The sequence below is a fragment of the Schistocerca piceifrons genome, chromosome 1, assembly GCF_021461385.2.
Source record: "Schistocerca piceifrons isolate TAMUIC-IGC-003096 chromosome 1, iqSchPice1.1, whole genome shotgun sequence".
NCBI classification, from domain to species: domain Eukaryota; kingdom Metazoa; phylum Arthropoda; class Insecta; order Orthoptera; family Acrididae; genus Schistocerca; species Schistocerca piceifrons.
Window position 1 is genome coordinate 693612815 of NC_060138.1, and position 22757 is coordinate 693635571.

Consider the following 22757-nt stretch of genomic DNA (forward strand, 5'->3'; position numbering starts at 1 on the left):
AGAAAGACTACGTAAGTCGTTTCCGACACAGGTGTTTCACCGGATCGAAGTATAATGTTTCTTATTTTCTAATCCTGGACTGCGTTGCACAGTATCTGGCTTCTTAATCATTATACAGCAATTACAACAGGTCTTCTGAAAAATACGGGCAATTATTTGATAGCAAAATAGAAATGAGAGTACAATCGTTTTTATTATTCTACATTTAAAGCCCTATTTTGCCTTCAATCCTTTGCTCTGTTCTCTCTTATGCACTACTCCCCTGCATGCTCTCCAGTCCATTGTTAGCGCTGCTGCCCTTTTCTTCAGCTATACCTCTCCCCCTGATAGCCCTGGGAGAGCTAGCCATGACAAAACTTTTCCATCTGGTGAGAAAGATGTATGAGACAGGCGAAATACCCTCAGACTTCAAGAAGAATATAATAATTCCAATCCCAAAGAAAGCAGGTGCTGACAAGGGTGAAAATTACCAAACTATCAGTTTAATAAGTTGCCAAACACTAACACGAATTCTTTACAGACGAATGGAAAAACTGGTAGAAGACGACCTCGGGGGTGGTCAGTTTGGATTCCGTACATATGTTGGAACACACGAGGCAATACTGACCATATGACTTATCTTAGAAGATAGGTTGAGGAAAGGTAAACCTACATTTCTAGCGTTTGTAAACTTACAGAAATCTTTTTACGATGTTGATTGGAATATTATCTTTCAAATTCGGAAGGTGGCAGGGGCGAAAGGCTATTTACAATTTGTACAGAAATCAGATTACAGTTAGGGTATTAGATTAGAAAATGAGACACTTAAAGTAGTAGATGAGTTTTGCTATTTAGGTAGAAAATAACTGATATGGTAGAAGTAGAGAGGATATAAAATGTAGACTGACAATGGCAAGGAAAGCATTCCTAAGAAGAGAAATTTGTTAACATAGAGTATAAGTGTAGCCATGTATGGAAGTGAAACGTGGATGATAAATAGTTTAGACAAGAAGAGAATAGAAGCTTTCGAAATGTGGTGCTACGGAAGAATGCTGAAGATTAAATGGGTAGATCACATAACTAATGTGGAGGTACTGAATGGAATCGGAGAGAAGAGAAATTTGTGGCAGAACTTGACTAGAAGAAGGGATCGGTTGGCAGGATATGTTCTGAGGCATCAAGGGACCACCAATTTAGTATTGGAGGAAAGCGTGGAGGGTAAAAATCGTAGAGGAAGACCAAGAGATGAATACACAAAACAGATTCAGGAGGATGTAGGTTGCAGTAGGTACTGGGAGATGAAGAACCTACTACAGGATAGAGTAGCACACTGAGCTGCATCAAACCAGTCTCGGGACTGAAGACCACAACAACAACATCGAGGCTGGATGAGGTGTACAGGGTGCCAGTGCGATATGTCCTGGGAATAACTACTTTTTGCACATCGTTCTCAGTTATTAATGTAATGTGAATAGCGAGGAAAAACTGTATTTGTGGCTTCTTGACCACTCTGAACAGTGTACAGATTACTTGTAATTTTCTACAAACGCGATTCATCTGAGGCTCGTGGCAATAACATAAAGAATCAATAAAAATTTTGTTTTCAGTTCTCAACGGTGTAGTGTTACATGATATGGTCCATGTGTTATAGAGGTCTAAGATATGTTAATGCCAAAATTGTTTTGCTAATTTAACTAGAGATAGATGGAGGGTACAGGGAAGCAAAAATACACTGCAAAATAATTAAGAAAGTAGAGAGATTTTTGTTGAAGTATCTTTATTCTCTCGGCTGAAATCAGATTACACGTCTGGCATGAGGTTTCTAAATGTACTGGTTGATGAAGTCCGTGAAAGCGGCCACCCGGGTGAAGACGGAAGGGGCGTCCTCAGCCCCGCAGGGCCAGATGCCCCACGACACGATTCCGATGAGGGCGCCGTCCTGGGCCAGTGGGCCGCCAGAGTCACCCTGCACAATCAGAGTACGCAGTCAGCAAACACAGTCTCACCATGTACACCCGCAGACAGCGGAACAACCTGCGCTACACTACATGACCAACTTAAACACCTCAGTTGTCAGTTGATTTGACTTCTTAAACAAAATGGACGAAAAATAGTCATCAGCCCGAGACGCTAGTAGCTTATAACGCTGACTCTAGCCTTGATACGGTTTCAGTTCTGTGAGAACGGAAACCAACAAGTTTCTTCAGCTAGGTCACATCTAATGGAAGCAACTCACTGACGCTTACATCTCGCAGAGCTACCAAATTGCGGGTACATTAACTGGTACGTTTCACTCAATAGTCGAAGTATTTCTGGACATTTTCTGTGCTACTAAGATTGGTTGATTTAGCGGCCTTGTCGATACACAGTAGGGTGCTTGAATGATCGCCAAAAGCAGGAGCGTATGTGTGCAGCCCTGTGAACTTAGCTGTTGTCATCTTAGGCGATGTCGTTATCCACAGCATACCCTCCACGAAGATGTAGAACAAAAGGCAACACTTGGTCACGGAGAATATTCTCATAATCATCCTGGTTCTAGTTCATGGTACGTGAATGAGTGGTCCGAAATCACTGTGCCAAAGAAATCCTCAGAACATTGCAAAACAACCTCTGGCATGAACTGCCCCCTCCACACACTGCAGGTAAATCGTCTCACTGGGACATGGTCCATTCGATGCCTTACAACAGTTGAAGAGAGCCTCCCACGTTAGGAGTACCTGAATGAATGGTCCAAAATCACTGTACCAAAGAAATCCTCAGAACATCGCAAAACCACCTCTGGTGTGCAATACACCCTCCATACACTGCAGGTAAACCGTCTCATTGGTCCTCGGTTCACTTGACGGCCTGCAACGTTATAAGAGAGGCCTGACTCGTCGTTCCGCACAAGACATCTTTAGTTAGCTTGTGTCCAGATTCTGTGTTGTTTGGCCCACTGAAGATTTGCAGTATGTGCCGCTATAAGCAATGGTCTTTTGTGAGATATCCGTCTCCAGACGCTCATTCCATGCAGCTGCCTTCACAGTTTTTGTTTGGAACTTGGTTATGGTGGAATGCATTCATCGACAGCACGAATTCCTGTCGTGTGACACCGGTTGTCTCTGAAAACTCTGACATCTCTGACCTGTCACATTCGATTAGGATGTGTCAGCAACCATTGTTCTTACTCCATGTTACATAGCTGTAAGAAGTACATCATTCCTTGTTGACACGTTGGTCAGTCTGCTTTGATACACCAACAAATTGAGGAACTTCATTTATGATATGGTCAAGGGCACGTCAAAACACTTGCCATATTTCTGTCATCCTGAAACATCTCCACATCGACCCATTTTACTGCGCTATTTCCGTACAACAAACTGGTACATGCAAATGGAAATGAGCGTTTGGCGTCATTGGCCGGGAGGCCCCTTACAGGGCAGGTCCGGCCACATTGGTGCAGGTCTTATTACATTCGACGCCACATTGGACGACCTGCGCGCCGGATGGGGATGAAATGATGATGAAGACAACACAACACCCAGTCCCTGAGCGGAGAAAATCCCCGATCCAGCCGGGAATCGAACCCAGGCCCGTTAGGAAGGCAGTCCGTCACGCTGACCATTAAGATGTCGGGGAGGACAGACTGGTACATCAAATCATTTCACTTTCATTACTTATGTCAGTGGTCGAGGGTCACATGGCTGTCTGGTACCAGTTTTACATCATCTAAAGCGCACCAAACTGAACAGCGTACTTTTTTAAGACAATGACTAATATTTTGTCCGGTAGAACGTATGTCTCATGGATTTTATCTACTGTAGAGTCGACAGCTCATGATCTAGTGGTTAACGTTGCTATCTCTAGATCAGGGGGTCCTGGGTTACAGTCCGTGCTGGGTCAGAGATCTCTGCTGGGAAAATGGACCTTATGGTGTCCTCATCATTGATGTGTAGGAAACTGATGAATCCCAGATGGTGTCTCCTGACCAAAAATACCATGCTATCATTTCATTTTATTTCATCCAATGTAGAAATGGTTGCACTCACAAATTTCATGTGGTTTAGAAAATCCCCTTTAAGCCAATTCTCAGTTTGTAACTGACTGATTGCGGCGCAATCTGCCTCGCACGTCCTCGCACAGTAAGGTGACGAAACTCATGGGATAGCGATATACACAAATACAGATGGCGATATAAAATGGCGGCGCATTGGTGGAGTTGTGATTTGTACTCAGATCGTTCACGAGAAAAAGTGTCCAATGTTACTGTGGCCTCACAACGGGAATTAACAGACTTCCAACGTGGAATGGGAGTTGGAGCCAGACGCATGGGACTTCAGATTTCGGAAATCGTTAGGGAATTCAGTATTTCGAGACCCACAGTGTCAAGAGTTTGCCGAAGATACCAAATTTCAGGCATAACCTGTCACCATGGGGAACGTTCTTGCTGATGGCCTTCACTTAACGATTGAGAGAGTGACGTTTGCGTAGAGTTGTCATTGCTAACAGACAAGCAGTACTGCGTGAAATAACCGCAGAAATTAACGTGGAAGGTACGACGAACGAATCCGTTAGGACAGTACGTCGAAAATTGACATTGATGGGCTGTAGCAGCAGACGACAGACGCGGGTAGCTTTGCTAACAGCACTACATCACCTGCACCACCTCTCCTGAACTCGTTACCATATCGCTTGGAATGTAGACTAGCAGAAAACCGTTGCGTGGTCAAATGAGTCCAGATTTCACCTGGTAAGAGCTGACGGTAGGGTTTGAATGTCGCGCAGACCCCACGAACCCATGAACCCAAGTTGTCAACAACGTACTGTGCAAGCTGGTGGTGACTGCATAATGATATAGGCTCTGTTTACATGGAATGGAATGGGTCCTCTGGTCAAAATACATTCGAGCATTGAGAGGAAATGTTTGTGTTCGGCTGCTTGGAGACCAGTTACAGCAATTGATGAACTTCATGTTACCAAACAACGATGGAAATTTTGTGGAAGACAGTGTCACCAAGCGACAGTTAATCGCGATTGGTTTGAAGAATATTCTGGACAGTTCGAGCGAACAGTTTGGCCACCCAGATTGTCCGACGTGAATTTCATGGAATATTTATGGGACATAATCGAGATGTCAGTTAGTGCAGGAAATGGTGCATCACTTTCGCAATTGTGGACGGCCATGGAGACAGCATGGCTGAATATTTCTGCAAGGGAGTTCCAAAGACTTGTTGAGTTCATGCCACGTCGATAAGGCAACCATAGATTCTTCAGATAACTGAAATTCAAAACGTACCACATTGACGATTTAAGATAATTGTTATGTTGTGTGCAGAGGATACTTCTGACATCAGCCAGTGCGTAAAACGCAAATGTTTATACGCTCAAGGATATCATTATCCAACACTGCTCAGGTGAGTTAAGAGTAGGTTGCTCCATCAGAACAGACGATCCTGGTGGCATGTGTACCTTGCAAGCGGAGATGCTTCCGTCGACGGGGCCGGTGCAGACGTTGTCGTCGTTGAGCGGGCTGTCACCCAGAAGCAGCGCGCACTCCGTGTTGCTGATGACGGTGACGTCGACCCACTGCAGGATGTCGGGCATGTGCGGAAGAAGGCCGGTGCTGGTGCTGCCCCTGCCAGACAGCGTCGCCGACGAACCAGCTGCGAAGAAAGTCAAGTATAGCTGCAAACACTCGGCTTACAGGCAGTGTGGCTTCACGAGGGGTTTCTGTGTAATCTGAATTAGCAGTAGTAGGAAACAAAAGAAGAATTCAGACCATGTGAAGAAGACAACTAGTGGTCAGAGAAAGTAATGACACAAAGAGTAAAATAATCATAAGTTTCTAGTAGTGACGTCACTCTAGAGAGAGGTACTCATGAAAACAACAGCAGACACCATTGACAGTCTTACCACTTGGGACGGATCCAGCGGTAGGGAGCGGTATGGCCTGTACGTTGCCGCCCAGGGTCAGCCTGGACTGCAGCCGGAAGACGGCGACGTCGTTGATTGCGACGTTACTGTGGAACAAACAACACCAGAGTATCTTAACACACGCGTTCACTTTGAAAAAGTAATGTTACTGCAGTTGCACATATTGGTGCCTCGATCCATATGGACGTCTGACTTCTAGTCAAAGAAGTGTACCATAAACAGTGTCCCTATGTGTTGAAAGACAGAATGACAATTTCGAAACTCCACTATTAACGATATTACTAAGTTGTAATGATGATGAGCGTAAGGATTTGGTGGCCGGGAGACCCCTCGCGGGGCGGTTCAGCCACCGCTCCTCAAGTTCTTTAATGCCACTACGGCAACTTGCGAGTGAATGAGGATGAAATGATGATGAAAGACACACAACACCCAGCCGGGAATCGAACCCAGGACCCCGTGCGCGGGAAGCGAGAACGCTACCGCAAGACTACGAGCCGCGGACACTAAGTTGTAATGACAGAAAAATAAAGGACCAGATTATTGCATCGTCTCTACCTGAGGCCCAAATTCCCACTGAAGAATAAAAGAAGCTTACACATTAACTTTTGTCACTCAACTATTCCAGAGAGAGAATTGCCTGAAGGTTATGTGTGATGTTTGTGTGGAACAGGTAGATATATTCGTGAAAGGAAACGATAAAATGATAATTTTCATCAAACATATAATAGGCCTCTTTAGCATTCACTTTGTAAGCCAGCCACAGTGGTCATGCGCTTCTAGGCGCCTCAGTCTGGAACCACGCGACCGCTACGGTCGCAGGTTCGAATCCTGCCTCGGGCAAGGATGTGTGTGTTGACCTTAGGTTGGTTAGGTTTAAGTAGTTCTAAGTTCTAGGGGACTGATGACCTCAGATGTTAAGTCCCACAGTGCTCAGAGCCATTTGAACCATTCACTTTGTAAACATAAAAGAGAAACTTCCCTTTTCCGCTCTCATTAAATAGTGCAGTATTGGTGATAACCGATAGACAAGTATTCAGCCAATCTGAGGGATCCAAACTTCCAGGAAAATCCAGAAAATAAATGACTGCTTTAAAATAAAAATCCAATGAAGCCGATTATGTGTCAGGCAGAATGCTGCACATTGTGATACACGCAACACATCACACCCCAGTTAGACATACATTTGCCATTGTCATATTAGTTTTTAAGACAGCTGTTTGGACAGCCGTTTTAACATTAACGAGCTTATCAAAAATTTTGCGAGAAGCGATGTACTTCAGACTGGTTGAACACGTCTGAAGGTACGATAGTCTGAAACACAATTTCGATTCTAGAAAATAATTTCTACTGAATATGATATCTATGATTTTACTATCGTAGTATAGCAGTTCAGCTACTACAATTTTCTATGGTCTCACTTACGCATTTGCCTGTGAATATTACAGCAACAGTATGCAGGAATAATTTACGGATTTCAAAATATAGTAAGGAATGGATCAATTTCGTATTTACGTTATAGAAAGCAGGAGCCATGCGAGGCAGTTTAGTCAAGTTTCATGAGAAGTCGTTTTCTGACTGGAGAAAAGAAAAAAAAAGTTTTTATGTTCCACAGTGTTCACCGTCGGATCCACCGCTGTTGGTATTGTCATACAGATAAAGCTAATATAGTTCTTTTCTGAAACAACTAGATTTCATTTTCCGCTAAATACACTACTGGCCGTTGAAACTGCTACACCAAGAAGAAATGCAGATGATAAACGGGTATTCATTGGACAGAAATATTATACTAGAACTGATGTGAGATTACATTTTCACGCAATTTGGGTACATAGATCCTGAGAAATCAGTACCCAGAACAACCACCTCTGGTCGTAATAATGGCCTTGATACGCCTGGGCATTCAGTCAAACAGAGCTTGGATGGCGTGTACATGTACAGCTGCCCATGCCAGCATCAACACGATACCACAGTTCATCAAGAGCAGTGATTGGCGCATTGTGACGAGCCAGTTGCTTGGCCACCATTGACCAGACGTTTCCAATAGGTGACAGATCTTGAGAATGTGCTGGCCAGGGCAGCTGTCGAACATTTTCTGTATCCAGAAAGGCCCGTACAGGACATGCAACATGCGGCCGTGCATTATCCTGCTGAAATGTAGGGTTTCACAGGGATCCAATGAAGGGTAGAGCCACGGGTCGTAACACATCTGAAATGTAATGTCACTGTTCTAAGTGCCGTCAATGCGAACAAGAGGTGACCGAGGCGTGTAACCAATGGCACCCCATACCATCACGCCGGGTGATACGCCAGTATGGCGATGACGAGTACACGCTTGCAATGTGCGTTCACCGCGATGTCGCCAAACACGGACGCGACCATCATGATGCTGTAAACGGAACCTGGATTCATCCGAAAAAATTACGTTTTTCCATTCGTGCACCTAGGTTCGTTGTTGAGTACACCATCGCAGGCGCTCCTGTCTGTGATGCAGCGCCAGGGGTAACCGCAGCCATGGTCTCCGAACTGATAGTCCATGCTGCTGCAAACGTCGTCGAACTGTTCGTGCAGGTGGTTGTTGTCTTGCAAACGTCCCCATCTGTTGACTCAGGGATCGAGACGTGGCTGCACGATCCGTTACAGCCATGAGGATAAGGTGCCTGTCATCTCGACTACTAGTGATACGAGGTCGTTTGGATCCAGCACGGCGTTCCGTATTACCCTCCCGAACCCACCGATTTCACATTCTGCTAACAGTCATTGGATCTCGATCAAAGCGAGCAGCAATGTCGCAGTACGATATACCGCAATCGCGATAGGCTACAATCCGACCTTTATCAAAGTCGGAAACTTGATGGTACGCATTTCTGCTGTCATCACGTTGTAGGTGTCGCCACCAGCGGCAGCCTTGTGTGAATGCTCTGAAAAGCTAATCATTTGCATATCACAGCATCTTCTTCTCGTCGGTTAAATTTCGCGTCTGTAGCACGTCATCTTCGTGGTGTAGCAATTTTAATGGCCAGTAGTGTATCTTTATTGCTTTGTTTAGTTTGAAATGCTAGCGCTTTCGGGCTCATATGGGCGCCTGGATAGGCATCTATCACAGATGCTCTGCATCATCAAATAGCCTGCACCTCATGTCGAGATTTACGACTAACTAAAATTATTTTCCTGAGATCTCGTCTTTGGCATCGAAATCTATTTTAATACCTAAACACTCTAAAATACATTTAAATATCTCACATTATGTTTTCACAGGAAGGGATCGCAGTTTTGCTTTCTTTATGACTGCTTCAGTGTGCAGCAATCAATAACAGGTGTTGGTATAGCTTGTCAATCAAATCGCAGTGAAAGAAATCCTATGTATAATCATTGTTGAGACGTTACTAAAGCTGTTACACATTTCGAACACGCTGATCGCAGACAGTGTCTGTATCACTTACTCAATTTCCTGGTAGGATGGATGCCTTATCTCCTGCGCCACTTGCACCCTCTGCTCGATGGCCGAGTCAGACGTCAGGGAGTTGATGCCGGCCACGGCCTAAAACACACAACAGAAGACACAATCACAGAGAGCTCTTCCCATTTCCTACAAGAGTTTTAGTTGTCATTGTTTTCAAAAACACTGATAAGACTAAATGTCTGGGACCCCATCTTAAACATATACTATGTGCTATTGATTCATTCAACAAATGAATAGCTGACGTAACAGAACAATTGATGAGCTTCGGCTCGCATTGTCAGTTGAAAAGACAGTATAGACTTTTTATAACTTAATATGGAAAATGATATTGCGCCATAACCAAAGATGTTGAGCCACGTCCTCCAATCACCCTAACAAAACAGAAATGATTATAACGCTTTTTACTACTGAGTAAAGAATAAAGTAATACCCTATATGACGACTGTCTAAAAAGACGCGGATCGTGGTTGTCACGAATAAAGGAGGAAGAAAATGGGAGGTCTTGAAAATGACAAAGAATTCTTGAAGATTACAGACTGTGTTTCGTACACGTGCTACCGAGCTGCTGGCCCACCGGAAGCAGAAAACATATCGTAGAATAAAATGTAGCCATTTGAAAGTTTCCTCATTTTCTTTTAATGTTTGTTTGAGTGTATCTGACTAGGAATATTTGAATGGAAACGAATAATGACTTATCGGAGGGTAGCATGGATGAGATACACTGATTCCTTTTAGGGAGCATTCTCGATAAATTTTCTATAAATTTAACCAGACCACGACAGGGAACAACTTTTTTGTCCACTGGGGGCCCAAAATGTGACTCCTCTTTATTAGTTCCTGACTCTTTCAAGGTAGGTATATGGACGATCGCAATGATATACTGTTTCTTCTTATTACCTAAACATATTTCAGCACCTATGTGCCACCATCAGTGGGTCTTGTTTATTGAAAACTTATTATTTGTATATCAGATCGATCCTCCTAGGCTGGCCGGAGAGGCCGAGCGGTTCTAGGCGGTACAGTCTGGAAACGCGCGACCGCTACGGTCGGAGGTTCGAAACCTGCCTCGGGCATGGATGTGTGTGATGTCCTTAGGTTAGTTAGGTTTAAGTAGTTCTAAGTTGTAGGGGACTGATGTCCTCAGAAGTTAAGTCCCACAGTGCTCAGAGCCATTTTCGATCCTCCTAGTTTTCCTCCCAATCTATCACATCATAATAGAAGGGCGGGCTTTGGTGCAAGGTTGCAAGAAAGGAGTTTTCAGTGCTGAGAATAGCCAATGAAGAAAGGCTCTCCTGAACTTGAGTATTTCGAGGGATTTAATCCACTTCATTGCTGAGAATTATCTCTCACCACACGAACTTAATGCTGGGATGTGAATTAAGTTCTATTTAAAAGCACATAACATAAAGCAATATTCTTTACTTATCATACTATAGAGGCTGCAAAAAATAATTTAACTGATAGAAAAAACCAGTTAGTGAGAAGTAGCAGTTAGTTCAGTAACCGCTCATCAGATGAGCATTTTTCCTTTCATTGTCGACTTTAGACGTCTAAGTCTAGCTCCCATCCTTTTGTGAACTTGCCTCACACACACACACACGAGCTTCTGTATCTCAACGTTGTTTCCATATGGTTTTCTTTCCATAACACGTTTGAAGGCTTTTGAATCACCATCCCCCAAATAATGAAAATAACGTAAATTATACCACTGAGAAGAGTGATCAAATATTGTTTTTATTCTAGCAACCTCCACACCACCACTGTTGCCTAAGTAATTTGCTGTACACTTATCTCTATGTTCATTATTCACTTTATTAACACAGCGAGAGTATTTTGACATAATAGCCAAATCAATCACTTTTCCAGTGTCAACACTTGTAGCTGTAACAATGTCATTGTTGGAGGTATGACCCCGTTCGTGCTGTGTACCATCGAAAGCTAGTGAGGTCACGGGAATTTTCATTTTCTTTGACTGCTGTTTCTACAACCTCACGCACAGTGTCATGGGCTACATCCTCAGCTGCAGAGCCTAATGCATAGTTGTACATGTCAAATTTTGAAGGTGGTGGAGGAAGGTTCGTTACACCACACAGCATAGCTCCCGCTGGTCTTCATTTACCGATAGCTCGCAGCCCATACATTAATCTAATGTTCATACATTAAACTGAACTGTCATTGATTTTCACTGAATCAGAATTGGAAAACTTGCAACTGTCATTACTTATACTGCAGATTAGTACAAACTTACAACACTTTTTGCAACACTGATTCTGTTCGAGAACTTCAGAAAATTTACTATGTCGAGAATCTCAAAAACTTCCTTGCCCTTTTCAAGCACTTTATACATATTTTCAGCGTCTTTGAGCTTCCTACTGGACGCATTAGCAACAGGGGAAAGTGCAAACATTAGCTGGGGTTCTGTGGATCAGCCGCGTTGGCACATCTTGGTCCTTCCAACGTTGAAGACATTAAAACAATGTTTCCTATTGAGTTTAATCTGTTCTTCATTTACATCTGCCAATTCACACGTTTTCTGAACATTTTTCCACTAGCCGTTGACATCTTCACAGAATGATACAAACAATGCGTGAGAATTTTCTTCGTGTATTCACCACACGTGAATAAATTCCAAAGTCAAAGATATAAGCAGAAAACTAGGGAGCATATTTCGAGGCTGGCGAACAGTGAAGCCACGAATAACACAATTAATCACTGGAAACTAGCAGTTTTAAAATCACGATGAAAGACTTTCAGATCTCCAGTCGACCATGACAGGGAGAAAAACTGAGAGGCCGGCCGCTGTGGCCGAGCGGTTCTAGGCGCTTTAGTCTGAAACCGCGCTGCTGCTACGGTCGCAGGTTCGAATGCTGCCTCGGGCATGGATGTGTGTGATGTCCTTAGGTTAGTCAGGTTTAAGTAGTAGTAAGTCTAGGGGACTGATGAGCTCAGATGTTAAGTCCCATAGTGCTCAGAGCCATTTGAACCATTTGGAAAACTGAGAGGATCACTTCGGAAAACTGGTAAATTAATATGGTTCGGATTGGAGTACAATAACGTGCAGTAGATCATTTTAAAGAGGTGCTGGACCGCTCTTCGCCTGACTCCTGCTCAAGAAACCTGTCTGGCTGGGGTGGTCCTGCCAGAAGCTTAAGGTCGCACCAGCACTGCTCTCTGGGTCGTAGCGGAGTGCAGGGTTGCTATTTAGGCGGGACTGTCCCGAATATCCAGCTGAAAACCCGACTTCCGATAAAACTTGTCGGGATAGGAAAAAATTGCTGTCGCATAAAAATGGACAAAATTTCACACAATACTGCGGACTCCGCTTTAAATTGCTCAGTATGGAGTTAAAACTGAGGCACAAGCTTGTAAAAGTTACTGAAATTTAAAATTCTGCTTTTGGTTTTAGTCAGACAGCTAAGTTGGCAAACCTGACTCAACAGCTGTTGTTTTCGAGTAGCTAGTCCGAAGTCGACCATAGCGGTGCTTAGTCAATCTCTGCAGGAACAACTAAGTTGTATTGTGCTGTTTCGTTCGTGAAATATTTTCACAAATATGAATTCGTCAGCAGACAGCGAAACTAAAGAAGTGTCTGTGTCGAAAAGGAAACAAATGTTGAAATCTAAGTTCGCGAGTGAACGGTGCAAAGTTTACTCGTTGCTTCGGAAAGGTGAATATGATAATGATGCCCACTGGACTGTGTGCCTCTCAAATTTCAGTGATTCTTATGAATATGAAAATGACGTTAAAAAGCACACAAACATTGCAACACAGAGAACGTCTGTTCAACTTCCGATAAAACTTGTCGGGACAGGAAAAACTCGCGATCGCATAAAAATGGACAATATTTCATTTAATATTGTGGTCTCCGCTTTAAATTGCTCAGTATGGAGTTAAAACTGAGGGATAATCTTGTAAAAGTTTCTGAAATTTAAAATTCTGCTTTTAGTGTTAGTCAGAGAGCTAAGTTGGCAAACCTGACTCAACAGCTGTTGTTTTCGAGTAGCTAGTCCGAAGTCGACCATAGCGGTGCTTAGTCATTCTCTGCAGGAAGAACTAAGTTGTGTTGTGCAGTTTCGTTCGTGAGGTATTTTCACAAATATGAATTCGTCAGCAGACAGCGAAACTAGGGAAGTGTCTGTGTCGAAAAGGAAACAAAAGTTGAAAACTAAGTTCGCGAGTGAACCGTGTAAAGTTTACTCGTGGCTTCGAAAAGGTGAATATGATAATGATGCCCACTGGACTGTGTGTGGTGTCACCGCCAGACACCACACTTGCTAGGTGGTAGCCTTTAAATCGGCCGCGGTCCGTTAGTATACGTCGGACCCGCGTGTCGCCACTATCAGTGATTGCAGACCGAACGCCACCACACGGCAGGTCTAGTCTAGAGAGACTCCCTAGCACTCGCCAGTTGTACAGCCGACTTTGCTAGCAATGGTTCACTGTCTACATACGCTCTCATTTGCAGAGACGACAGTTTAGCATAGCCTTCAGCTACGTCATTTGTTACGACCTAGCAAGGCGCCATATTCAGTTACTATAATTACTTCAAGAATGTCTTCTGAACAGATAATATTGTGACTCATGTACCGTCAAGAGCGACGTTCATCATTAATGGATTAAAGTTAAGTATCAAACTAATTGTGACCGATTTCTGGATTATCATTCCTTGTCATGTTCCAGACCTCACGTCAGTATAGTTCTTCCCTCCTCACGCCAGCCTGCATTTCGGCCTTCACTCGTTGGCTCTTCTGCCAACGCAAAACTGTGTACCTCTCGTATTTCCGTGTTTATCATGAAGATGAAAATGAAGTTAGAAAACACATAAACATTGCAAAACAGAGAACGTCTGTTCAACTGTGGGCCTCGACAACGCAGATGAAAGTAAATTCTATTCTAAGTCTTATGTGCATTTTGTCTAGGTTTCGTAAAAGTCCCGATTTCGTTGAAAAAAGATTGGCAGCCCTGACGGAGTGCACAAACCTCCTCGCCACGGTAAATCGGCTGTCCTCGGGAGGCAGTGCTGTATGGTTACGAAAGCTAGACCCTTACAAAAAGAGGTACAAGCGTGTGGAATGAACTTCATTAGACACGTGAGTGGATGTACTTTAATGGATATCAAGAGTAATTATGACATTATAGCTGTACAAAATACGTACAACGTAAGTGACACAGTATCAGATAAGGTGGAAAAAATGCATAAGCCGAATGCCAGACGCAAGTATCATTAAACCAATATAAACCAAATTGCGAAAGATCGTTAGGAACACTAATGAAGAGATGGCGTCACCAATTATGAAGCACACGGAACGGACCAAAAAGCACATCCCATTATGTACATTCCGATGGTGATAATGATGATGATGACCCTCTAGAGTAAGGTTTTGTGCTTCTTGCACCGAATGTTGCAGGAAAGTGTAGAACGTGCTACATGTGGGCAACGTTTAAATTTTCTGTTCCTTCTTGTTGGAGACAGACTTGGCAGACGTTTCTGTTGGCGCCTAGTTGTGACAGCTGAGCGCTGTGTGAGCCACTCACCTCGTAGTGGCCGACGACTGCCGGGTCGAGGCAGTGTCCGGCCGTGACGACAGCACTGGCGGACACGATGGAGCCACCGCACGTGTGTGAGGCGATGCCGAGCAGCACCCACTGCAGCGACACCTGGTACGGGAACTGGCCTGCAAGGCGGAGACAGCGGCTGTAGTCGACACACACACTCTTTATAAAAGCACGGCATCTGACACCACCACAGAGAGAGAAATTAAGGGGGGTAGGACGTCAAACGGGCCGACTTGGACCAGGAGAGGCACCACAGGACATTTTAATTTCCACTGTCTATACTTTTACAAGTAAATTCATGAAACTTTGTCAGCATGACCAGGAAGGATTCAGGATTCACACTTGTAGCAGCGGAAGTTCAAAAGCATAACAAAATAATTTTTTTTACATTTGAAATTTTATCATTTTTTCACTTACTATTGGCTGCATTTGTTGCTATAGGTACACTTTACTTCATAAGTAAGAGGGACTGTTCGATGAATTTTGCACAGCATACAAACCATACTTTCAGGTGTCTGAAACTCTACAATCTATTTAATTTATGAAAAAATGAATGAGCTGTTACGTTTTAAACTTTATGTTTAGAAAATAATCAAATTTTGTAGTTAATTATCTCAATTTTTACCACAGTTTATAATAGATTTGGAAAATTCTAGAGTTTCATACACTTGTAAGTATGGTTTATATGCTGTGCAAAATTCATCAAGAATCTCTCTTACTTGTGAAGAAAAATGTAGCTATAGCATCAAATGCAGCCAACAGTAAGTGAAAAAATGATGAAATTTCGTATCTAAAAAAAATTTATTTTGTTATGTTTTTGCACTTCCACTGCTATGAGTGTGAATCCTGAATCCTTCCTGGTCATGCTGACAAAGTTTTATGAATTTATTTGTAAAAGTATAGACAGCAGAAAATAAAATGTGCTGTGGTGCCTCTCCTGCTCCAAGTCGGCCCGTTTCACGTCCTACCCCCATTAACAGCCCTCAATACCACCGATACAGAGCGCCGTACCTTAGTAACAACACATACGACTCGTATTCGGGAGAGCTGCCATGGAGGAGGAGATTAGTGGTTAACGCCCCGTCGACAACAAGGTCATTAGAGGCGGAGCACAACCTCGGACTAAGGAAGGATTGGGAAGGAAATCGGCCGTCCCCTTTCAAAGGAACCATCCCGGCATCTACCTGAAACGATTTAGGGAAATCACGGGAAACCTAAATAAGGATGGCCGGAGACGGGTTTGAACCGTCGTCCTCCCGAATGCGAGTCCAGTGCGCTAACCACTGCGCCACCCCGCTCGGTGAGAGCAGCCATACAAAGCCCCTTTCTGTGACCAGGATCTAAGCTTTTCGTGTCTTCCATAAATCGATTAAGACGAACACGAGACGTTTGCTTTGAAAGGGCACGCCTGATTTCCTTCTCCATTCCCCCCTAACGTGATCTTGGTATCAGTTTGTAATGATTTCACCATCTACAGGGCGTTAAGCCCTAATCTTTATTTCTTCAAAATTGACAAGAAGAGAATTCAAGCTTTCTTCCGGTGCAATTCTGAAACCTTATGGATTTCGCCTTGTCGATGACGTTTGTTTCTCTGCCAGTTCTAAGAATTACTGTTTTACAGAGCCTGATTGGCTACAAGAACAAATGTTACGTACGTAACACGCCTGCGAAAACCATTTATATGCATGTATTTGGTTGGTGAGTAATTTCGTAGTGTTTTTCCATAAGTTTAATAAACAAAACAGACACACATGGTTCAAATGGCTCTAAGCACTATGGGACATAACATCTGAGGTCATCAGTCCCCCTAGACTTAGAACTACTTAAACCTAACTAACCTAAGCACATCACACACGTCCACGCCAGAGGCAGGATTCGAACCTGCGACCGTAGGAGCAGCGCAGTTCCAGACTGAAGCGCCTAGAACCGCTCGGCCACAGCGGCCGGCAGAGACACCCGACAGAGACTTTAGCCATCAGTAATATGTTCTGCTGCACTATTTACAACAGTATGCTAACGCTAGAGTAACTTTCGATTCCGCGGTTATAGAAATCACATGATTTTGAGAGCCGTAGAACTCGTCGAGCATGTTCGGAGAACATGTCCGTCCGGAAAAGGAAGATCCTTGAAGATTGTCCGACCGGCAGTGGGAAATGTGAAAATCTGTAGGCGCAAGATAACGTGAATAAGATGGGTGCCGAATTACTTCACAATCCAGCTCCTGTACAGTGTTTTCTGTCAATGTAGCTGAATGCTGCCGGACGTTACCGTCAAGTAGCATCACTTCACACAGTCCTTGGATTGCGTTTGTAAGACGTCTCGGTTGTTGACAATAAATATTAGCAGTGTGGTTACAATCTGGGGAAGCAATTCGTAGTACGCCACACCATCGCTTTTCCAAAATGGTTCAAATGGCTCTCAGCACTATGGGACTTAACATTTGTGGTCATCAGTCCCCTAGAACTTAGAACTACTTAAACCTAACTAACCTAAGGACATCACACACATCCATGCCCGAGGCAGTATTCGAACCTGCGACAGTAGCGGTCACGCTGTTCCAGACTGAAGCGCCTAGATCCGCACGGCCACACCGGCCGGCTCGCTTTTCCACCAGATGCATAACGTTATCCTTTGTGGATTCGTGCTGGTCTTTGTACAGAGTTTGGGCTCATGTAGCTGCTTCATTTGTGCTCAACCATTCTTTTCTTTCCATTGTGTTAGCATAGAACTCTATTTCTCCTTACCAGTAACGACAATACGGGACAGGAATGGTCGGTGTTGTTCACGAGTCAGTTGATGACGTGCAAACAGAGACGCAAGACGCACATTTGGCCACCCCCCGCTGGTTTTTGTGATTTTGGATTAGAGTGTGCAGCATCCATACACCCGATTTTTGAACCTTCCCCACTGCATGCAAAAGTCGCACGGTGGTGGAATGATCGCAGCTCATCACATCTGCCACCTCTCAAGTTCAGTGACGTGGATCATTGAGGATTAATGCGTCTAAACGACCTTCATCAAACCCTGAATGTCTTCATGAACGTGTAGAGCCACCAATGCCGAAACGACCCTTCTTAAAACGAGAAAACCAGTTTCTTGCCCTGCTCTATCCGGTGACATTATCCTCATAAACGGTGCAAATGCTTCTGGCTCCCTACGCTACTGTCACCCCTCTGTTGAGTTCAGACAGAAGAATATGTCGGAAATGTTTCGATTTTTCCACTTGGCACTCCATTTTCTACTGCTCCACTCACTATCTCCAAATGACAAAATGACAATATGCTTGTAGTGACGTAACAAGACTGTTACGCCACTTGAAGTAGCCGAAAGAAAGGCACGCGTACACACACGCCGACGGGCGTCAAGTCTGGAACAGGATAACTATTGAATGGTAGCAAGAAAAGTACGTAGCTGGAATATACTTAAATTTATTCACTCCTTGTGATACATCTCTCTTGACTATACAAATGAGACTCGTAAGATACATGCACTGTTACAATTGGCGCCTTGCTAGGTCGTAGCCATGGACTTAGCAGAAGGCTATTCTAACTGTCTCTCGGCAAATGAGAGGAAGGTTTCGTCCGTATTGTCGCTAGCAATGTCGTCCGTACAACTGGGGCGACTGCTCGTCCGTATCTCGAGACCTGCCTTGTGGTGGCGCTAGGTCTGCGATCACACAGTGGCGACACGCGGGTCCGACATGTACTAAATGGACCGCGGCCGATTTAAGCTACCACCTAGCAAGTGTGGTGTCTGGCGGTGACACCACAATGCTAACTGAGATAGCAACAGTAAAATACAAATAAAAAATGACAATCGATAAATAAACCGATAGCAACCGGACTATCAACATGCAAAACAAAAATGCTACAAACTTTTGCACCAACCGAATATAATAAATATGATACTATTTGGTAAACCTTAAATAGAAGATGAGACGCCGTCGTACAGGACGAATGTAAGTGGCACAAGTTGAACGAATAGCTGAAAACGTATGCCGCAGAGAACTGTAGATTCATGTTTATAGATCGGACAAGAGTAGCACTGATGTGCCACGAATGAAATGCATCATTGGTTTTTTTCGTCTAACTCTTCATCTGTGTTATGTGACTCATGGCCCTCTTTCTGGCTGAAAATTATGAGTTGCATCCTCGATGGGAGCTTCTAGAATGGATGCCATATTGCCATCGTAGCCTCACGGATTATCCCCCTCTCCGTCTGCGAGGTGCCGGGGCTAGCAGTGTATTTAACACTAAATTCTTCTAGAATCTACATATGTAAATGATGCTCTAAGCCCCCCCCCCCTATTCTGACTCCGACTTTTGCTGTTGTACATGGATTAAAAAGAAACGCGAACTGACTGTAATCGACCCTGCAAGTGGAGTAGAAAAGAGTTTGGCACCTGCAATAATTTAATTTGATATATAAGTTAAATAAAGGAAAGTTTCATTATCGTAGTGAGAAATGATATGGTTGCTCTACCGATTAACAGAATGAAAGTTCTGTCCAAAATAACAATATGATTTATTATGACTAAACTCAAAATAATAAACAAAACACATGAAACATTTACAATACATCAAATTGGCTCAATTTGGATACTCAAATAAATGCTGTGAAGGTGAAGTTGTCCCTAAACTAGATTGTGACATTTATGACGAAGTGGTATGTGGAGCCAATTCCTTGCAACTCAAATCTTAAGAGAAACACACAGCCAACCCAACATTAACTACTGCTACAGTAGTGAGAACTCAGACAATGAACACCCAAGACAGAACAAAGTTAGAAAAGACAAACAGGTGCGCCCTGCTGAGCTCTGATTATCACCTAGCAAAATTGCCTGCTTTGCTGGTGCTGCGGATGTACATTACCAAGCTGTCTTCTTAACTGCAAGGACACGACCTGGCGTACCGGAGGCGATGGCTGGTTGCTTCGACGTCCCATCGTGGTGATGACAATGTCGGACAATGTCGCGAGTATAGCTCGAAACAAATTATCCTGGTCTGGTTGTTTCAGACTAAAGACTTCCTAGCAACACAAATGAGCATCTGAGGGAGACGAGGAGGGCTCGCCACACAATCACTGACGGTACAGTGATTGATTTTAACAACCGAAGTCACACAGTAACTCCGATACAGTCACCTTTAGCCAAAACTGCTCAAGACAGACAACATAGGCCGCTTGTACGCAGAACTCTCAATTGCCAACTGTACTCGGAAAGTTACGTGTAAGTCGAAACTTCAGCAACTTCGTCAAACAGTTACAATTAAATAAGAGTATATTAGATAGCCAACGGAAGGCAGGCTGTCCAGAGCAGCGAGAGCTCAGTCTTGTAACCTACCCCGACCGAAAGGCAAGAGCCGACTCCTCTCAAGGGCACCCTACAAGCCGAACACATAACATTCCCGCCCCCACGACAGTGGCCATGGTTAAACATTCCAATCAGCAACTCGAAAACCGGCGGAAAATTCCACTCTATTGCCGAAGCACTACCATTCCACCAATGGAGATTCTTGGCGCCAATTTCTGCGCCGATTTTGCTACGTCACGGAGCTATGCCCTGAGCAAGCCAATCGCAGTTACGATTTTGCAGAAAACGCGGGAATTTGCCCACCAAGACTGCCTGAGTACACAAGTCATTCCCACGCCTCACTGCTAGCCCGCCAGAAAGTGTTTTTGCTAAGTTTCTGCGAAGTAACGGAACCTCTAGCCCAGCTGCTCCTCCAGGGCCCCGCGGGCGTGTCTCCGCCGCTATTATGACAATGTCGGCGTCTGGAAAGCATTCACTCGACTCCCTCACACCCGTCGGCTTAACCCTTTCAAGATCAGCAGTGCCTGCCTGTCACCGGACCACCAGGGTGACGAGAGACGCTGCGTGGTAAGTCCACGTGTGAAGGAATAGCAACTTTTCACCACATGCAATGAGAGAGGAAAATCGAATTACTCAGAGTAAGATAGAAATATGAGAGGGGGCTTCTGCCACCTCTCATGGCCTCTCACAACTTGGCGTTTTGTTTCTGATTATTCTGATGAGAAGGATGATTACGCGCCGAAGGACATTGAAGTAATGCAGAAGCCAGAAGCTAAAGCTGCTCTCATTGTGTGAAACTTGTCTCTGTCTTTGTGAAAGAAATCCATAGCTGCTGAATTCAAGGATTGGCCTAAGGTCCAACAAAAGTAGCTGTGGAAACCTCGTACCGTCTTGAGCAACGTTACCTTGCTAGTAATTTGGCCTGCAAGATTCTTCGTCTTCACAGGCCCGTTATCACACATGTTTTGCTACCAACCAAAAGCACACAAGAGGATAAACAGGTGTCTTTGGGAGTATGTAGGGTGCAGTAACTCACCTAAGGTGGCATCTGAGCCGCCGACGATGCGTCCGTGTACCCGGCCGAACCTCCTTTGTGGACCGCTGGAACACAGCAAACACCACTATGAACACTGTGAAGTGAGGCGGGCCACCGCCCGCGTCTGATGTATGACAAACAAACTAACGAAACGTTAAGTGTTGCCGACGAAGGAGGTGTTCACAGAGACTATTCTGTGTTTTCTTAGGAGAAGAAAAACTTCGTAGCAAGGATCACAATTAAACAGTGTATTATGGATGACTGGTTTCGGTAAATTCGTGTTACCATCTTCAGATCTGTGTAATCTGGCACAAGGTAAACATCTTGTGCCAGGTTATACAGATCGCCCCTTGACACTCAGTATGAGTAAACTAATAATTATTCTGTGTCCTTAGCTGCATACGTGTGTAATCTCAAACGAAGGGTATGTTGTATTTGGTTTGCGTGATAATACTGAATCAAAAACAAATACATATAAGAAATCGTCCCCTTTTTCTGGAATTTCGTCGCTTTAATTCCTGCAACAGACAAAATATTTCGCTTCCGATAAATCTACTAGTGGTGTAAGACCCAACAGTGGTCGCATCGTATATGGTTCTCAAGAAATGACTGCGCTCTTGTTCACCTCAAATACACTCTAAGATAAAGAAACGACGAACTACGAAGTAGTTATGCAAATTCTTCACAAATTGATATTCGTAAAAGTATCGACAGAAAATGGTAAACTAGAACAATTTAACTTCACTGCTGGCAAGCATAGTAAACAGGGAACACGTCGATACCTGTGCATAAAGTCTTAGCGAATTTCATTTCGTGTACTCAACTGAACAGTTACTTTGGCTCCCTGACAGGCGCATCAACATGATACACAGATGTCCGCACTTGAGAAAGGACATGTAGTTGGGCTCAAGGAAGACGGCTGTAGTAATCGGCCAAGCGCTCCACATCTGAATACGAGCGATGCCACTATTGAACGATGTTGGCAGGAGCAGGTGGACCATAGCCGAAAGCGTCAAGATGCTAGCGGTCGCCGTAGAGAGACGACAGAACGTGAAGACGGAGAAATCCTCAGAAAGCCGCACAGAGGCCCAGATTCATCATTATCATCGATCCGACGGGCAACTGGTGCTTCAGTGACCTCTAATAGGCGGCCTACAGAAACGAAGCTGAGCTCATGGCGTCCGTTTTGGCGACTACCATTAACCGTTCTACACCAGCAAGCCCATTTGCAGTGGTGTCGGGAATACTCGGCCTGGAACCTCATTGACTGGAGTAGAATTGTCTTCAGTGATGACTCCCGCTTCGAACTGATCCCCGATAAGCAGTTTTTAAAACGTGTCTGGAAACGACTGGACAGCGGAGGGATACCAATCTGACGGTCGCCGACCATGCGACCCAACAATCAGGGGTGATGGTCTGGGCTGTCCGTATATGAGGCCTGTCTGGTCTCGGTTTGGCTGTGGCTGTTCATCCGCATTTCCATTCACCATCACATCACCAAC

At 44.3% G+C, this 22757-nt stretch overlaps 1 protein-coding gene and 1 non-coding gene across 2 annotated transcripts in view; both read right to left on the reverse strand.

The window, feature by feature from the left end:
* Window positions 1-1801: 1801 nt before the first annotated feature.
* LOC124768269 (serine protease 30-like) overlaps window positions 1802-22757 on the reverse strand; it is a 73570-nt gene continuing 52614 nt past the window's right edge. Inside the window, exons 8-13 of the mRNA XM_047249155.1 lie at window positions 21256-21320; window positions 14888-15027; window positions 9333-9430; window positions 5872-5978; window positions 5428-5621; window positions 1802-1945 (exon numbers count right to left, since the gene is read on the reverse strand). Of these exons, the coding sequence (XP_047105111.1) occupies window positions 1802-1945; window positions 5428-5621; window positions 5872-5978; window positions 9333-9430; window positions 14888-15027; window positions 21256-21320 (748 nt within the window). The remainder of the gene's footprint in view (window positions 1946-5427; window positions 5622-5871; window positions 5979-9332; window positions 9431-14887; window positions 15028-21255; window positions 21321-22757) is intronic.
* Window positions 16134-16206, reverse strand: Trnaa-cgc. Its single transcript has one exon. It is a non-coding gene; the product is annotated as a tRNA-Ala (tRNA).